At 44.1% G+C, this 19,805-nt stretch overlaps 1 protein-coding gene across 1 annotated transcript in view; it reads left to right on the forward strand.

The window, feature by feature from the left end:
* The window catches only part of APBB1IP (amyloid beta precursor protein binding family B member 1 interacting protein), a 153,525-nt gene that overhangs the window by 64,633 nt on the left and 69,087 nt on the right, over positions 1 to 19,805 (forward strand). The window contains exons 4-7 of the mRNA XM_089693786.1: positions 6,396 to 6,676; positions 9,466 to 9,543; positions 11,777 to 11,936; positions 15,800 to 15,921. Coding sequence (XP_089549912.1) covers positions 6,396 to 6,676; positions 9,466 to 9,543; positions 11,777 to 11,936; positions 15,800 to 15,921 — 641 coding nt within the window. The remainder of the gene's footprint in view (positions 1 to 6,395; positions 6,677 to 9,465; positions 9,544 to 11,776; positions 11,937 to 15,799; positions 15,922 to 19,805) is intronic.

Below are 19,805 nucleotides of genomic sequence, written 5' to 3' on the forward strand. Positions count from 1 at the left end.
AGTCAGTGACTCATTTTGGGTCGATTTAGTAAAGGTAGAGATTTTTGACTTAGCAAAGTGAATGTCCATTTAGTTAAAGAGAAGCTGTGTTCACATCAATCATCCAACCATGTGCAAGCAAAAATCCTGTCTTTTTTTAATTATCCCTTGCACATGACGGGGTATTCAAAGTGAACACTACTGTACATTGCCTTATTTATAAAATTATTGAGTATTCTCTACTTCTTCAGAAATTCAACCTGTTAGTGAAGGCATGGCTGGATTACAGCCTAGAACCTTTATGTTTAAAAGCAATTTAGCAACTGGAAATTCCAAATATTATTTCCTTAAAAACCCATAAAAATGTTGCCTTTTTTTAAGGTAGAACTAAAGGCAAAATATTTTTCCAATTTGAATAGCATAAGTATAACCCCTGTCCATTTTTTGCCATCTGTTTTCCATTAGGGAGATTTCCCTTCACTTCCTGACCAATAGCCAAAAGAGGAATTGAGAGAAAATCCCTCTAAACCCTCCCTCCCCCCAATAAAAAAATGTTTGCCTTTAGTTCTATTTTAATGACTACTTTTATAGTAGGATAGGTAGGATAAATAATCAATGTTATAAGTAATTTTTAATAAGCCTTTATAATTGTACCTATTCCTTGATTTCATGTCCAGTGCCAAAGGTTTCTATTCTTTGTGTTATTATTGTGTAGAAACATGGAATTCTGTGTTCATACAAACAATTTTGGGTAACTGCACCATTTTTCAGCTACCTTTCCTGAAAGCTTTGGTGTATAGACTGGTACTCAGGCACCCCTAGGCACCTACACATTAGATTATGGAGTAGGGTTAGTTGCCTAGCAGGATGAGGTTAAGTCAGAAAAATCACTTTAACACCGGAGGATAAAACTCACACGGTAAGCAATAGTCATACTAGCTAGGACTAAGCAGTTAAAAGAGGTGAGATTTAGCACACTTACAGGTTGAGCCAGTGGTCAATACCAATAAATTGTTTGTCAAATGCAGACATTGAACAACAAGATATCCAGGCAAGGACAGGATTGGTGGAGTTCAAGGGAAGTAAGACAGGAATGGTAAGCAACCAAAGTAAACACAACAGGCGTTCACCCACAAACTAAAAAATGCCACCATGGGCACCTGTAGGCTAGGGTCTGGTGCCTAGTAATGATCATGCAACCACCAGAGCACTCTACTGTAGCTACCATCTCTTCTCCATGCCTCCAAATTGCTTGATGGATCATGAATGAGAAAACCACCCTTGTAAGTTTGGTTCTCTTCCTGAAAACAACCTAAAGATTAGAGATGAGCGAATTATTCAAAAATTCGATTCGGCTGATTCGGCGAATTCGCGGAATAAATTTGATTCGAGTCGAATATATTCGCTGCGAATTTAACTTATAAAAAGGGTGTTTCTAGGCTTCAGAGAGCCTTTATATTAGTGCAGAACACTGTACCTTTAATTTAAATGCCCTTGGAGTCTGCTGGGGAAGAGAAATAATACTGTCAGTCAGTATGACATGCAGATGAGTGCCGTCGATCTTAGAATCACTGCACACTTCACTCATTTGGGCAGTCACGGGGCCAAAACCAGAGTGTGGAGCCACAGTGTGGCGGTGGAGGCAGCAGCAATGGGAGGCCATACAGCACCCTATGACAAAATGGAACCCACCAGCAGTGTGAGGAGACCTGAAAGTGGCACATGGCAGAGTGTGGCGATGGAGACAGCAGCAATGGGAGGCCGTACAGGGACCCATGACACACTCTGGACCTGGCAGCAGCATGAGGAGGCGGTACAGGGGCCCATGACAGATTACGGGCCTGGCAGCAGCATGAGGAGTCGGTAGGGGGGCCCATGGCAGATTACGGGCCTGGCAGCAGCAATGGGAGGCCATACAGCACCCTATGACAAAATGGAACCCACCAGCAGTGTGAGGAGACCTGAAAGTGGCACATGGCAGAGTGTGGCGCTGGAGACAGCAGCAATGGGAGGCCGTACAGGGACCCATGACACACTCTGGACCTGGCAGCAGCATGAGGAGGCGGTACAGGGGCCCATGACAGATTACGGGCCTGGCAGCAGCATGAGGAGTCGGTACAGGGGCCCATGGCAGATTACGGGCCTGGCAGCAGCAATGGGAGGCCAGTAATCTGCCAGCACCCTATGACAAAATGGAACCCACCAGCAGTGTGAGGAGACCTGAAAGTGGCACATGGCAGAGTGTGGCGATGGAGACAGCAGCAATGGGAGGCCGTACAGGGACCCATGACACACTCTGGACCTGGCAGCAGCCTGGCGGTACAGGGGCCCATGACAGATTACGGGCCTGGCAGCAGCAATGGGAGGCCCGTAATCTGCCAGCACCCTATGACAAAATGGAACCCACCAGCAGTGTGAGGAGACCTGAAAGTGGCACATGGCAGAGTGTGGCGATGGAGACAGCAGCAATGGGAGGCCGTACAGGGACCCATGACACACTCTGGACCTGGCAGCAGCATGAGGAGTCGGTACGGGGGCCCATGGCAGATTACGGGCCTGGCAGCAGCAATGGGAGGCCCGTAATCTGCCAGCACCCTATGACAAAATGGAACCCACCAGTAGTGTGAGGAGACCTGAAAGTGGCACATGGCAGAGTGTGGCGATGGAGACAGCAGCAATGGGAGGCCGTACAGGGACCCATGACACACTCTGGACCTGACAGCAGCATGAGGAGGCGGTACAGGGGCCCATGACAGATTACGGGCCTGGCAGCAGCATGAGGAGTCGGTACGGGGGCCCATGGCAGATTACGGGCCTGGCAGCAGCAATGGGAGGCCCGTAATCTGCCAGCACCCTATGACAAAATGGAACCCACCAGCAGTGTGAGGAGACCTGAAAGTGGCACATGGCAGAGTGTGGCGATGGAGACAGCAGCAATGGGAGGCCGTACAAGGACCCATGACACACTCTGGACCTGGCAGCAGCATGAGGAGTCGGTACGGGGGCCCATGGCAGATTACGGGCCTGGCAGCAGCAATGGGAGGCCCGTAATCTGCCAGCACCCTATGACAAAATGGAACCCACCAGCAGTGTGAGGAGACCTGAAAGTGGCACATGGCAGAGTGTGGCGATGGAGACAGCAGCAATGGGAGGCCGTACAGGGACCCATGACACACTCTGGACCTGGCAGCAGCATGAGGAGTCGGTACGGGGGCCCATGGCAGATTACGGGCCTGGCAGATGACGACGAGGCTGCCAAGTGCGATCAGCCTCATCATCATCAATTAGGGTCTCCGCCTCACTACTAGCCCCCTCGGCTGCGTGTGGGTCAGGAGACAGACTTGTCTCTAGACCGGCTACCGAGCCACTCTCCTCGCCAGTACTTCTTCGCCTGGCTGCTGAAGAGGCGGATGTCTCCCCCCGTTCCTGACCGCCCTCTGTTAGCTCTTCCTCACTGTACAGTGGGGCTGAGCCCACAGCATGCGATACTTCGCTTGGTGAGGGAACACCAAAGGACAGGGGCAGGTAGAGGACACGTGTATTCAGTGGGCTTGCTCCCGGGCCATGCCAACTAACGGTTGTGTCTGACGTACCCACCGACCGTTGGCTGTAGGTGTCAGAGGTGACCTGGGAAGAGGAAGACGACCGAGCCAACCAATCGATGACGGCAGGGTTGTCGGTGGAGACACGACCGCTGGATGACACCGGGAGCACTGGCCTCTGGCTGCGACTAGTGCTGCCTCGACCCCTTCCTCTGCTGCCACGTCTGCTCGCTCCTGAAACATTGCCTCCTCTGCCACTCCTCTGCGTGTTGTCTGACATACTCTTTAATTCAACGATTCTGTGTCCCTGAGTAACGATTCTGTGTCCCTGAGTAACAATTCTGTGTCCCTGAGTAACAATTCTGTGTCCCTGAGTAACGATTCTGTGTCCCTGAGTAACGATTCTGTGTCCCTCAGTAACAATTCTGTGTCCCTGAGTAACGATTCTGTGTCCCTCAGTAACGATTCTGTGTCCCTCAGTAACAATTCTGTGTCCCTGAGTAACGATTCTGTGTCCCTGAGTAACAATTCTATGTCCCTGAGTAACAATTCTGTGTCCCTGAGTAACGATTCTGTGTCCCTCAGTAACAATTCTGTGTCCCTGAGTAACGATTCTGTGTCCCTGAGTAACAATTCTGTGTCCCTCAGTAACGATTCTGTGTCCCTCAGTAACGATTCTGTGTCCCTGAGTAACAATTCTGTGTCCCTGAGTAACGATTCTGTGTCCCTCAGTAACGATTCTGTGTCCCTGAGTAACGATTCTGTGTCCCTCAGTAACGATTCTGTGTCCCTGAGTAACGATTCTGTGTCCCTGAGTAACAATTCTGTGTCCCTGAGTAACAATTCTGTGTCCCTGAGTAGCGATTCTGTGTCCCTGAGTAACGATTCTGTGTCCCTCAGTAACAATTCTGTGTCCCTGAGTAACAATTCTGTGTCCCTGAGTAACAATTCTGTGTCTGTCCCTGAGTAACAATTCTGTGTCCCTGAGTAACAATTCTGTGTCCCTGAGTAACAATTCTGTGTCCCTCAGTAACGATTCTGTGTCCCTCAGTAACGATTCTGTGTCCCTGAGTAACAATTCTGTGTCCCTCAGTAACGATTCTGTGTCCCTCAGTAACGATTCTGTGTCCCTGAGTAACAATTCTGTGTCCCTCAGTAACAATTCTGTGTCCCTGAGTAACGATTCTGTGTCCCTGAGTAACGATTCTGTGTCCCTGAGTAACGATTCTGTGTCCCTCAGTAACGATTCTGTGTCCCTGAGTAACGATTCTGTGTCCCTGAGTAACAATTCTGTGTCCCTGAGTAACGATTCTGTGTCCCTCAGTAACAATTCTGTGTCCCTGAGTAACAATTCTGTGTCCCTGAGTAACAATTCTGTGTCCCTGAGTAACAATTCTGTGTCTGTCCCTGAGTAACAATTCTGTGTCCCTGAGTAACAATTCTGTGTCCCTCAGTAACAATTCTGTGTCCCTCAGTAACAATTCTGTGTCCCTGAGTAACAATTCTGTGTCCCTGAGTAACAATTCTGTGTCTGTCCCTGAGTAACAATTCTGTGTCCCTGAGTAACGATTCTGTGTCCCTGAGTAACAATTCTGTGTCCCCGAGTAACGATTCTGTGTCCCTCAGTAACGATTCTGTGTCCCTCAGTAACGATTCTGTGTCCCTGAGTAACGATTCTGTGTCCCTGAGTAACGATTCTGTGTCCCTGAGTAACGATTCTGTGTCCCTCAGTAACAATTCTGTGTCCCTGAGTAACGATTCTGTGTCCCTCAGTAACAATTCTGTGTCCCTGAGTAACGATTCTGTGTCCCTGAGTAACAATTCTGTGTCCCTGAGTAACAATTCTGTGTCCCTGAGTAACAATTGTGTCTGTCCCTGAGTAACAATTCTGTGTCCCTGAGTAACCATTCTGTGTCCCTGAGTAACAATTCTGTGTCCCAGAGTAACGATTCTGTGTCCCTCAGTAACAATTCTGTTTCCCTGAGTAACAATTCTGTGTCTGTCCCTGAGTAACAAATCTGTGTCCCTGAGTAACAATTCTGTGTCCCTGAGTAACAATTCTGTGTCCCTGAGTAACGATTCTGTGTCCCTAAGTAACGATTCTGTGTCCCTAAGTAACGATTCTGTGTCCCTAAGTAATGATTCTGTGGCCCTAAAGTCTCTTTTGCCCTAACTCTGTCCCTAATACAGACAGGTCTGTCTCTCTTGAATGACCGGAGGCTAATGGAGAATTGTAAGATGGCCGCAATTTATAGCTCCACCATTACACAGTGCTGGCTGCTGATTGGCTAATGCGATCACATGTCATGAATGAATGCATTATGGGTCAGCGCGCCTTGTCTGCGCGCCTTCCCAGAGATCCCCGCTCCGTCGCCACACATGTAGCCGCCATTTTTGGGAAAATTCGATTCGTGCATCCGATGTTTGCTAATTTTCGGATTCGGCGCGAATCGAATTTTTCCTGATCTTCGAAACGAATTCCACTTCGCCATGTTCGATTCGCTCATCTCTACTAAAGATCTATCCTTCTTTCATCAAGGGTTTAAACATGAGTTGTATACCACTGGTGGTAGTGCCAGATTGGCTCATAGTGCAATAATGTGCATATTGGTCTTATTTTTGTTGTGCTGAGATTTGTAGGAATATAACATGCAGAGAAAAGTCTGGTAGTTATACAAGCATTATTTGAAAATACATTAAATTGTTTTTCCTGAAAACGAAGCTGGACTAAATTTTGAACATCAGCTTTATCAGAAAAGTTTGATTATAAAACTTTAACCTCTTTATTATAACGGGTTTTGAAAACTACAAAACCGTCATACACCCTGAACAATGTTGTTAATAACTTAATGGATCTTGTGTACTTCTGTGCAGAGTCACTAAACACTCTAGAAGACAATGATCTGGATGCGTTAATGGCCGAACTTGTGGCCGACTGCAAAGATGCTGAAATGAAAGTGAACAACCAAAGCTCCAACAGTGTAGCTTTTTCCTCCAATCTGGATACATTTGCATACAATATTCCTGATTTTACACATGACCTGCCCACTGGTTCCACAGATGACCTGTCCTTTTTACCACCACCGCCCCCAAGTGAATGGGAAATGGACTTACCTCCTCCACCACCTGATCCTGAGAAGGAGCCAATAGCAAAGGTACTGCATATTTCACGGTCTTTTTATATTAAGAATACACTTTCTAAAAAAGTCAATAATTTGCAAAGTGAAAAGATATTTATTAGGGTCTGTTTGAGAAATATTACCTTAATTTTGTTGTAGGAAGTGAATCCTAAGTCAACATTGTGCTTCTGTAGGTCCTGGACAAGAAGAAAAAGGAGCTCATTGGTATAAGCTAATCATTGCTAAAGGTGGGCAGTAATCTGCATATCTGTGGCCACCTTCAGATCCCAGTGGACACTCTAGACAACACATCTCAGATGAATTCGCTGTATTGGGATTTGTTGGTGGATTGCTAATTTTTTCCACTGAGATAACTCAACACTGATGGGGATTCTGATCTGGCATCAACAGCCATAGGTAATCCCACTAAGTCGATTTAAGCAAGCATGTTAATGCACAAATCAGATAAAATCAAAATACTTGGGTAGTCTAAATGTACACACCAAACTGCCCTTTAATGTCTATGGCAAGCTTTACCCTCAGCTGTAGCAAGCTGATCTTTAAATTGTAACCTTCTGTGTATAGAAAGTGCCCATATATCAATGTTCAAACCAACAGGTTTCCACTTCCTAATGAAAACTTATCATGAGTAAATTATGGACATTTGCCATTGCTGACCACTTCTTCTAAAAATGCTAGTTACCTGGATACCATGCTGAGACTCTTGATTCAACACATACAGTATGTACAGAAGGACTTCTGACTTTTGTCTGGCTGTGTTGACCTGCACACCTCAGTTTAGGTCAGTGACTCAAAATGTGTCTGGGAATTAGGATTTGCAGGAGGTCAGCAATGGCCACTTCCAAATTTATTCAGTGACAGATTTGCATTCTTCTGAGGTTAGCTGTTAAAATCAAACCTGCCATTGCAAGACCAAGCATACATGTAAAATTTCACTAACATACAGTTTAGACAACATGAAGTAATAGTACATAACTTATGTTCTTCAGAACAGTCATGTTCCTTTAGAACAGTCATGTCCCATGGCATCTTCCTGTATCAGCATAAGTGATTCTCAACTGACAATTCAGAACTGAACACCTAATACCTATAACTCGATATTATATATGACCTTTGGACGTTATATCCAGTATGGAACCCATTCTCAACATTTACACAGTTAACCCCATGTGTGACTCCATGACCGTGACTCCTGACCCCATGACCGAGCTAGGGAGCAGTCTAACCTAGGAAGGAGCCACGGCTTACCTTCCTGCATGTAATTTGTACATCTTGTCTGTGTGTGCAATGAGAAACTACCAGAAAAATGATGTATGTGTGCCACATAGACCTAGCTTATATGTATCATAAACATTGACAGGAACTTCACTTTAAGCAGTATAAGTATTATAAATGACTTGATCTGCTTTTGGCTTATTTTGTATAGTTTGCATAATTGCTTAAAGTGTCTTTCAAAAAGAGAACTGAAATATTAATTGTAGCAAACTTCATTCAGGAAGTTTTCAGTTTGGCAAATGTGAAAGTTTCCCTACTTCAAAAGACGTGACAGCAAAAGGCTGAGAATAAAACTTGTCCTTGTCATTTGTTTAAAATAGTTTTTTAAACTAACAGAGGAAACCATTTGTAATGGCTGTTCTAAAGTTAAAGGATAACTAAACTCAAGAACAAAAATGTAATATATTGCAGCTTACAGTCATTAAATGTGACTGCAATAGTTTTTTTTTTATAAACCTAAGAACATTTTCAGCAAATACAGAAAATATGTGTTGATCTTACCAGAAATGCCTTGTCCTTGTCAATTTCTGTGAGCTGCACCGAAGAATATCTTCCTCCCTAGCTGTCTTCTGTAAACTACCAACTGCCCAGCCCCCCATTTAATAGAGAGGAAGAGATTAATCATATGACTATCATCACTGTTCAAAACATGCAACGGAGATTTCACCTTAGTTCAGAGATTATGGGGGGGGGATTTACTGAAACTGTTGCTCTCCATTGAATGCGGTGCAGCTGTGCATGGTAGTAAATCAGCTTCTAACTTCAGCTTGTTCAATTAAGCTTTGGCAATAAAACCTGGAATCTGATTGGTTATTGTGCAGAGCTGTACAAGATTTTGCAGTCTCCAGCTTTAGTAAATAACCCCTATATGCAGCTGTCCTGCTACATCATGCAGGAGCTGTACTGCTACATATGATTGGGATGGTTGTCATTAGGCAGTACAATGCTTAATGACCAGACTTTGACAGGTACAGAAACAGAAGCCCCTGCAATAAAAGGGTATGCAAACATATACATTCCTACAATGTCTTATTGCCATTGTTACCAAAAAATGGAGAACCACTTTCAGTCTCGGTTTACATATGTATGTTTTTGAGATGAGTACAAATTCACAGGGGCAGTGAATTTAATGTATTCCTGTTGAGGCTGTTCAGATACATAAGTGGGAGACTTGTATTATGTTTTAGAGAAAGAGTCCTGTGCGAGTTTGGGACTGTGTATTTTGAAGTCGCATTCCATAGAGCTGAATAGGATGTATGCAAATGCAGTGCATTTTGTAATGCTTTCCTACAACAGAGAGAGAGAAAAAAATATAAAAAAAAGCCAGACAGGTGCTGTAAAATTGCATGAAAAACGCTTTAGTTTTCAGCAACAACCGCATGTCATTTGCAAGGTAGAATTACCCTACAAAATCGAGTGATTTTAGAATGCGCATCTGTTAACCAGGACTAAGCGTCTTTACGTTGGTTTTAGATCTGAAGACCTGAATTACTAAGAAATAAAAAGTCTTTATCCAATCTCTTTCGTAGGATGCTTTAGAGTCAAAAGACAAAGTGGACAAAATCAAGCTTGCTTTGGACAAAATGAAGGAAGCTAAAGTTAAAAAGGTGAGAGATGAAAACGGAAACCTTCAAACCAGAATTCAGCTTCACACATAGACTCTCTAAGGGAACAGGAAGCCATTCACAATTTAAAAGCCTTATGTCCGTTAATTAAACTCACCATCATACAGACTGTATAACCTTGTATGTTAATCTCTAACGCATTTCTGTCCAATCTGCCCTTATTCAGCTACTTCAGTTCATTTCCTTGTGACATGTGCACCATGAAAGTGACAATCAGAGGCTTTCATAGATAGAGGTGCTGTGCTATATACACTACATTGCCAAAGGTATTGGGACGCCTGCCTTTACACCACGCACATGAACTGTAATGGCATCCCAGTCTTAGTCCACAGGGTACAATATTGAGTTTGCCCACCCTGTGCAGCTATTACAGCTTCAATTCTTCTGGGAAGATTGTCTACAAGGTTTAGGAGTGTGTCTATGGGAAGGTTTGCTCATTCTTCCAGAAGTTCATTTGTGAGGTCAGGCACTGATGTCGGATGAAAAGGCCTGGCTCGCAGTCTCTGCTCTAAGTCATCCCAAAGGTGTTCTTTTTATATATATATATATATTTTTTTTTTTAGTGCCAGATGGGCTGGTCTGAGTATTTCAAAAGCAGTCTTTGAAATACTCAGACCAGCCCATCTGTGTCAGGAATGGGCTGAGCACAGGTGGTGCTGGAGCTCACCTGCCTTGTGGGCTGCAGTACCACTGCTGGCCAGCGGGTGCTCTCAGCAGCCAGAATCTCACTCCTGCAATCAAGTCATCACCTGAGGCTGATTGCAGGAGGTGTATTTAAGCAATGGCCAGACCTGCAGTCAGTGCCTTGGTGTTGTTTCCCATGAGCCCCTGTACCTGGTCCTGTCGTCTGTATGCCTGTTTCCCCTGCTTGACTCTGACACTGATCGAACTCTGCCTGCACTGACCTCGGCTATTCCTGACCTTTCTCCTGCCCGCCGCCCAGCCTGATGTGCCTCCGTGCGCCACCCAACCTGACGTGCCTCCGCCCGCTGCCCAGCCTGATGTGCCAGCTCCTGATGCCCAGCCTGCTTCTGGAAATCCTATGTCCAGCAACCTGCCTTCCTGCGGTCTCCTGCAAAAAGATAGGCCTATCAGCAGGAGACCCAGCCAATTGCTTCATTCCGGCAGTGGGATGTCCAGCCAGTTACCGGACCCAGGCGGTGGAACATTTGGGCCATTACGGACTTTTTGGAGCATCCTGAGGCCACTCCTTGAGGGGGGGGGGTACTGTCAAGAATGGGCTCAGTACAGGTGGTGCTGGGGCTCACCTGCCTTGTGGGCTGCAGTACCAGTGCTGGCCAGCAGGTGCTCTCAGCAGCCAGAATCTCACTCCTGCAATCAAGCCATCACCTGAGGCTGATTGCAGGAGGTGTATTTAAGCAATGGCCAGGCCTGCAGTCAGTGCCTTGGTGTTGTTTCCCATGAGCCCCTGTACCTGGTCCTGTCGTCTGCCTGCCTGCCTGTTTTCCCTGCTTGACTCTGACACTGATCGAACTCCGCTTGCACTGACCTCGGCTATTCCTGACCTTTCTCCTGCCTGCTCCGTTTGTACCTTGTCTGCCCGATTGTTCCTGACCCAGCCTGCCTGACCACTCTACCTCTCCAGCCTGACTACGCCTGTCTGTGTTCCTGAACATACTGACATTAGTTGGAAGTTTGGTTTTGTTTGTACTGTGCATTGTATACTTGTGTAGTTCCTAATAAATTATATTCTTATCCTTCACTCCTGAAGCCTGCATTTCCCTGTGTCAGTCCACATACCTCTGGTCATACCTGGAGCCCTGACAGTCTGGCACCAACAACCATGCCACATTCAAAATCTCATCCCATTTCTTCCCCATTCTGATGCTCGGTTTGAACTTCAACAAGTCTTCTTCACCACGTCTAGATGCCTAAATGGATTGAGTTGCTGCTATGTGATTGGCTAATTAGAAATTTGTGCTTCCAAGCAATTGAACCACCAAGCAATTGAACCGGTGTACCTAATAAAGTGGCCGGTGAGTGTGTATAAATACACACTCACCGGCCACTTTATTGGGTACACCGGTGAGTGTGTATATACACAGCATATATATATATGTAGATGAACCTTTACCCAACATATCAATTCTTTTGCACATGATGATATGGTTGTGCAGAAATCTAAATATAAAACAAAAAGAACAGCAAAGTGAAGTGGACTTTAAATGTGACCTATTATTTCTTTGGCCATCAGCTAATTGTTAAGATACACATGACCGATAACAGCACAAAGACCTTGATGGTGGATGAGCGTCAAACAGTTCGTGACATCCTGGACAACTTATTTGAGAAAACCCACTGTGACTGCACCATCGAGTGGTGTCTATATGAAGAACACCCAGAGCTGCAGATTGGTAAGCATGGTAGTATTTACAGTCACTATGAGATTGAGTTATTAAAGACCAATAGACCATTCACTTTGTAGATGAAGTTGCACTCTGCAAGAGAATTTTCCCCAGAGCTTAGTGAACGAGGGGAAGGTTTGCTGACTCCCATTACCCAGTCATGTGCAAGCAAAACTGCTGTTTTTTCTCATTTTCCTTATTTATTTATTTCAGGTACTTATATAGCTCCATCAATTTTTGCAGTACTTTACATATATATTGTACATTCACATCATTCCCTACCTTCAAGGAACTTACAATCCAAGGTCCCTAACTCATATTCATACATACACATACTAGGGCCAATTTAGGTAAGAACCAATTAACCTATCAGCATGTCTTTGGAGTGTGGAAGGAAACCAGAGTACCCAGAGGAAACCCACACAGGCACAGGGAGAACATGCAAACTCCAGGCAGGTTTTTTCCTTGCACACAATTTGGTATATTTTGCAAAGTGAATTTTCACCACATTGACTAAGCTCTAGGGAAATTCTCTTCCAAAGTGAACAGTCTATTTGCCTTTCGTAAATCAACCCTTGTAAGCCTTTGCCCACCATCCATTAAAAATCGAATCCTGAAATATCCTGATCTAAAAAGCAATGCTTTCTTTGACTAAAGCTGAACTTCAGGCAAAAAATATAGGATCACTATATATTTAAATTACCTATTCATTACAATCACTCAATTTATTCCACATACAACTAGAATAAGTTGTCAAATCTGCCTTTATATTAGTTTACTGTGTTTACAGCAGGACTCAAATGGGAAAGCAGAGCCACTCAGATAGCAGGCTGGTGACTTCATCAGAGTGCTGATGCTCCATTTCTCTCCTACGTGCATGCTTGTGGCAGGTCAGGGACCAAGTTCTAGTGCTTAACTACAGAGTAAAGAAAGATTACCAAATTGACAGCGTCTGGCAGTGGTGTCTGAATTACAAGACTGGCTGAACAGCATAAGTGCCAATTCACACTGCATGCATTTCAATTGCTTTCTTTCTGCATTCAAAATGCACAAAAAGTAGGTTATATGGTTGGCAATGTCATAGTTCACATCAGTGCTTACAGTTCCAGTGCATTCCAGTTGCAGAAAAAAAGTAGAATATGCTGCATTTTTTCCGCACAGAACTGTACGCACTGGAATGCACCAAAACACACCAAAAATGCACTGGAACTTACATGTCCCTATCTAAATTGAAGAAAAAGAGAGGGAAAAATGAACTGGAATGCATAAACAACACACTGGAACGCGTCACAAATGCATAAAAAATGCATAGGAACACACCAAAAAAACGCATCCGGAACACATCTGGACAGCATTTCTATAGTGTGAACCGGCCCTAAAGGACATTTCTAAAAGGTAGGATAGTTCATATACATATACAATATCTCACAGAAGTGAGTACATCCCTCACATTTTTTAAATTATTTTATTATATCTTTTCATGTGACAACGCTGAAGAAATGACACTTTGCTACAATGTGACGTAGTGAGTGTACAGCTTGTATAACAGTGTAAATTTGCTGTCCCCTCAAAATAACTCAACATACAGCCATTAATGTCTAAACCGTTGGCAACAAAAGTGAGTACACCCCTAAGTGATAATTCCCATATTGGGCCCAAAGTGTCAATATTTTGTGTGGCCACCATTATTTTGCAGCACTGCCTTAACCCTCTTGGGCATGGAGTTCACCAGAGCTTCACTGGAGTCCTCTTTCACTCCTCCATGATGACATCACGAAGCTGGTGGATGGTAGAGACCTTGAGCTCCTCCACCTTCCATTTGAGGATACCCCACAGATGGTCAATAGGGTTTAGGTCTGGAGACATGCTTGGCCAATCCATCACCTTTAGCCTCAGCTTCTTTAGCAAGGCAGTGGTGGTCTTGGAGGTGTGTTTGGGGTCGTTATGTTGGCATACTGCCCTGCGGCCCAGTTTCCGAAGGGAGGGGATTATGCTCTGCTTCAGTATGTCACAGTACATATTGGCATTCATGGTTCCCTCAATGAACTGTAGCTCCCCAGTGCCGGCAGCACTCATGCAGCCCCAGACCATGACACTCCCAACCACCATGCTTGACTGTAGGCAAGACACACTTGTCTTTGTACTCTTCACCTGGTTGCCGCCACACATGCTTGACACAATCTGAACCAAATAATTATCTTGGTCTCATCAGACCACAGGACATGGTTCCAGTAATCTATGTCCTTAGTCAGCTTGTCTTCAAGCTTTTCAGGCTGCAACTGTTTGCAGGCTTTCTTGTGCATCATCCTTAGAAGAGGCTTCCTTCTGGTATGACAGCCATGCAGACCAGTTTGATGCAGTGTGCGGTGTATGGTCTGAGCACTAACAGGTTGACCCCCCCACCCCTTCAACCTCTGCAGCAATGCTGGCAGCACTCATACGTCTATTTTCCAAAGACAACCTCTGGATATGATGCTGAGCACATGCACTCAACTTCTCTGGTTGAACATGGCGAGGCCTGTTCAGAGTGGAACCTGTCCTGTTAAACCGCTGTATGGTCTTGGCCACCGTGCTGCAGCTCAGTTTCAGGGTCTTGGCAATCTTCTTATAGCCTAGGCCATCTTTATGTAGAGCAACAATTCTTTTTTTCAGATCCTCAGAGAGTTGTTTGCCATGGTGTGCCATGTTGAACTTCCAGTGACCAGTATGAGAGAGTGAGAGCGATAACACCAAATTTAACACACCTGCTCCCCATTCACACCTGAGACCTTGTAACACTAATTAGTCTCATGACACCTGTGTGAGAAAATGGCTAATTGGGCCCAATTTGCACATTTTCACTTAGGGGTTTACTCACTTTTGTTGCCAGTGGTTTAGACATTAATGGCTGTGTGTTGAGTTATTTTGAGGGGACGGTAAATTTACACTGTTATACAAGCTGTACACTCACTACGTCACATTGTAGCAAAGTGTCATTTCTTCAGTGTTGTCACATGTAAAGATATAATAAAATATTTACAAAAATGTGAGGGGTGTACTCACTTCTGTGAGATACTGTATATATATATATATATATATATATTCTAACTGTGCAACTGGCTGTTTGCCTGGAGTTCATCTTTAAGCCATGTACCATTTGTGGCCACGGATTATCAGAATTGGTGAAACTGCCCCACTGTTTTGACTACAGTATAAAATTCTATAGGTGGAGAAGGCCTTAACCTTAATATTTTTTCATTGAATTATCAGTAATATTGATCTTCTACCATCTTAACTTTTAGTTATTGCTAAAAATTTCAGAATTTTAAATTTGTCTATAGAAGCAAGGGCAAATGCTTGTTTTGAGGCCTTTTGGCTGTTTCCTTTTCCCTAAATGGATGCATGTTATTAGAGAAACAAGTAGGCTGCCATTGTTAGTCCTTCTGCAAATTCTGGATGCCATGATGATGCAGCAGCTTCAGTGGTTTGTGAGACATTGAACTGGAATACGTGTGCAGAACATTTGAGCCAGAGATAGCCAGGCAACTACCAGTTTTAGATGCTGGTCAGCAATGGCCCCCTTCATATTCAGTACAGGTTTCCTTTAATACCTTCACATTTGTCAAATCCATGTGCTGAAAACAAACACTGCTCTGGTAGCTAAAGGAAAGCAATACAAGTGCTGCCTTTGTAAACTTCCTTCTGAAATTCAAGTTTCTGGCCCAGAGCAATTCAAGAATTGCAACTTTCCTGAGTGCTCTGGGTCACCATGTAGAGGATCTGTATGAGAGACAGCATTTTCTGAAGTTGGGCAGTGGTATCTCACCTGAAGATAGATTACCTTAAATTGGTTGAAGATTGGAACTGATACATAGTATTCTCCATTTGTTTAGAGAGATTCTTTGAAGACCATGAAAACATAGTGGAAATCTTATCAGACTGGACGAGAGACAGTGAGAACAAAATCCGCTTCCTAAAGAAAAATGAAAAATATGCAGTTTTTAAGAACCCTCAGGTGAGTTTGCCTTTGTCGATTAGCACAAAACATGCATACACCTTAAAGGACACTTTAAGGATTGTATAAAACCCCAGTTTCCTTCTTTCTCTCACTGATGCTTCAGATCCAATCTGTTCCGCTTTATACTTCTTGTCTTCAATCAGTGTCTACAGAACTCACAACTCTTTGCCACTTGAGTGTCCATTTTGTCCAGGGAGCATGTCAAGTCAGATGTTCCTTGCAGTGATTGGGTGTGTGAAAGAAAGATACCACATTGGGACAGTCAAGTTGCAAGGAGGAGAGCAGGGGAAGCAACATTGTTGAGAGAAAAACTTGAATGGCCTCAGTCCTTCTGTGAACTTTCAGGATGAATTGTTCCACAGTGTATGCAGTTACAGAGGTCAATGGTTGAATTTCCATTTTATCAGTGGGTGAAATATATTTTTTTAAATAGATCACACTGGAAATACAATACATGATAATCTATGAATTGATAATCTGAGTTATGACCCTACTATGCTCAGTTGACTTTATAACATGCCATAATCTTATGATTCAATAATGGATATTCTTCTGTACAATCAGCGTTATATATTTAATGCCAACTCACACTTCTTCGAGGTACCGGTATATACTTTGCTTATTACAGTATCTTATAATGCAAATATAGACACAACAAATAATTTTTGCATCATCCTACTGAAGCCCAATAATGCTCATGGCCCTCCAGTGAAGCCTTGGGTTGATGTAGAAAAATATCAGGAAACAAGTAACAGCATTTTTTTTTTAAACTCATAATATTGGAGTTGGACTTTAACTTTCAGTGTTAACTGAAGTTTACTTTAATGGCCAGATTGACAACAGAAATAAATGTTCATTGCACATTGCCAATACTGGAGATCCTGTTGATGTGAAAGCAAAGATAATGAACTTCACATTGAGATGTTGGAGTAATGAAATGCTAATTCTAACCCAGTTTCTTACACTGTAGCATATGTTGCATACATTTACATGAAGATGTGACCTTTCATACACAGATGTATGGGGCTCTTTAACTCAGTTTGGCTAAAGGAGAAATACTGTGTAGTATTTCTCCTTGTGATGAGCAAATGGGGAATGCTACAATTATGGAAAAGTGGCCACCAACTGTGAAGAATCAATGACATGCTGGGAATACTCCGAACATTGGCAGTTCTGCAATGTTTCTGATCAGGTGCTCAACACAGCTGAACGCAAAAAAAAAGTGTTAATCTTAGAAAAACTGGCACAGGGAAAGACAATGCAAGATAAGCATTCTGTTTTCTGTTTGGCTGAGACAGACTTACAATTATTTATAGTATATTTGGTGAATTTCCCTTTTTTCCAATGTGTTAAAATAGTAACTGAAATCAGTATTCAGTCATGAGCAATCATTTACCACTGCCTCTTCCATATAGCGATCTATCTCTGAGTACTATGTATCTTGTCTTTCTTCCTCTTTAAATCTTTGGTGGTCATGTGCTGTTTATCCCATATGTGCACAGTATTTAAGCTATGTTACTTTAAAGGGTCAGTGTACCAAAACGTAATATTTTACTTTCAGATGGCAGTGTGGCCTAAATTTAAGTCCAGTTCCAGGTACAATAAACTTACCATGGTTAAAGTTGTTATGCACTCCTTTGCCTGAAAAGTCACCTCCCATCATGTATACTTTCTTCTCTAAATTAGTATAACTCCTGCTGTACTTCCAGGCACTGCAGGTCTCTTAGACCTCTGTGCTGTGGTTGTGTTTCTGCCTCTCTCTCCTCTAGGCAATTTACAAAACACTTATTAACATCAGTCTCTGTGACCGAAGAAGCTTACAGTTTATTGTCCTTTTTCACAGTCATGGATGTACAGCAAGTCAATTTAAATGGAATCTAGTTAATGTAACTGTATTCTTGAGGTTGTTAGTGGACAGCAGAACACCTAGAGAAATCCTGCAGAAAGGAAAGGAGAATACACAAAGGCTGTGTTTATGGTGTCATTAGTGGCCTTGATTGGAATTAAAGCAGTTCTTCACTCAGCTTTCCAGCATCGGCATATTTTGTATGGGAAGCCAACTGTGACAACTTGAGGCACCACAGCCAGCTTCCTACTTTGCATGTGCAAGCTGTGCTGCGCTTTGTGACTGGTCCCATAGTCTTCTGGGACCTGCTATATGTTGCAGAAGGCTGTGGGTAAATGAGGGGGCAAACTTCCACTCAGATTGCAATATGAGGGGGCAAACTTCCACTCAGATTGCAATCTGAGTGGAAGTGGGAGCAGGTTACTGTCAAAACTAGGTACCCGCTCCCCCTCCCAAAACATGAGATGCCAAATGTGGGGGAGGGGCTTTAAACAGGAATTTCACCCCACTCGAACATGTGGTTTTTTTTTCCCTCTTACCTTTTCTACTTGTGTTATGCACAATTCACATACTTTCCTTCCCAGCAATCCCAGTGTTTCCCACCTATGATCTGGCACACTGCTAACACATGCCAGGTCTCGTGCCGCTATTTTTCTTTCCGACGTCATTGCGAGTCAGCTGTATTTTTTCTGGTTCAAGCAGTCAGCCCCCTGATGATGGGCCACCAGGTCCTCCCTTCTTCAACCATTGTATGAAACCTAAAGTATCCCAGGATATGTGATGTACAGTCAGGGCTGCTGTTAGAAATCAGGGCCATATAGGGCCACCCCAAAAAAATATTAAAATAATATTTTCATTAGGAATACACTAAAAACATTATTAGCAGGCAGCAGGGGGAATCAAATCTTGGACAGGGAAAGTGATTGGTGGGAAGGGGGGGTAATTACAGGAACCGATTTGCTGTAATTACAGGATTACAGGAACTAATTCCCTCACTGCAGAAGCTACAAGCCAATGGGAGAAAGAGAAGGAGAAAACAGCTTTTAGCTGCTGCAGGGAGAGACACCCAAGAGATCAGTTCCTCTAACTGTCCCCCGCGCTTTACCGATCACCACCTCACCTGCCCATATCTGATTCCCCTGCTGCCTGTGCCCCCCTACTGGCCTGGGCCCAGTATAGGAGGACTTGTGCTACCCCTATATCAGCAGCCCTGTGTACAGTACATATCCCAGAAGGCTTCAGAGTGAAAAATATGCTATTCTTGCCTAGGTGAGAATGATGGCCAGAAGGTGGGCTGGAGTGAAAATAAGGGGAAAAAAAGAAAATAAACCAAAAATAATTGTTTTTGGCCTTTTTGATTGTGGGGGGAAAGGGAGGTGTCAGGGCTCCAGGTATGACCAGAGATGTGTGGACTGACACAGGGAAATGCAGGCTTCAAGTATGGTGTAAAACAATATAATTTATTAAAAGCTACACAGTACACCCAAACACACAGTGCAAGAACCAAACCTCCAACAGATCCCAGTATGTGCGGGAACACAAATGTAGTCAGGCAGGCCGGGTCGGTAACTATCGGGCAGATAAGGTACAAAGGAGCAGGCAGGAGAGTGGTCAGGAATAGCCGGGGTCGGTGCAGGCAGAGTTCTAGCAGAGTCCAGATCAGGCAGAAATATCAGGCAGGAATATCAGACAGGATGCAGGTACAGGGGCTAATGGGAACAAACACCAAGGCACTGACTGCAGGCCTGGCCATTGCTTAAAAACCCGGCCTGCAATCAGCCTCAGGTGATGGCTTGATTGCAGTAGTGAGATTCTGGCTGCTGAGAGCACCCGCTGGCCAGCACTGGTACTGCAGCCCACAAGGCAGGTGAGCCCCAGCACCACCTGTGCTGAGCCCATTCCTGATAGGGGAATGTAATGGTGCCTAGTGCATCAGTGAAGATCTGCTTTAAATCTGGAGTACCAGCCCTGTAGTGCAAGCTTGCTAGAGACTTACCACTATGGAAAATTGTGCTGGGATAGAGAAGTTGTAGAT

Source organism: Staurois parvus, unplaced genomic scaffold (genome assembly GCF_062004578.1).
Source record: "Staurois parvus isolate SC_StPar_1 unplaced genomic scaffold, SC_StPar_1.0 ptg000636l, whole genome shotgun sequence".
Taxonomy (NCBI): domain Eukaryota; kingdom Metazoa; phylum Chordata; class Amphibia; order Anura; family Ranidae; genus Staurois; species Staurois parvus.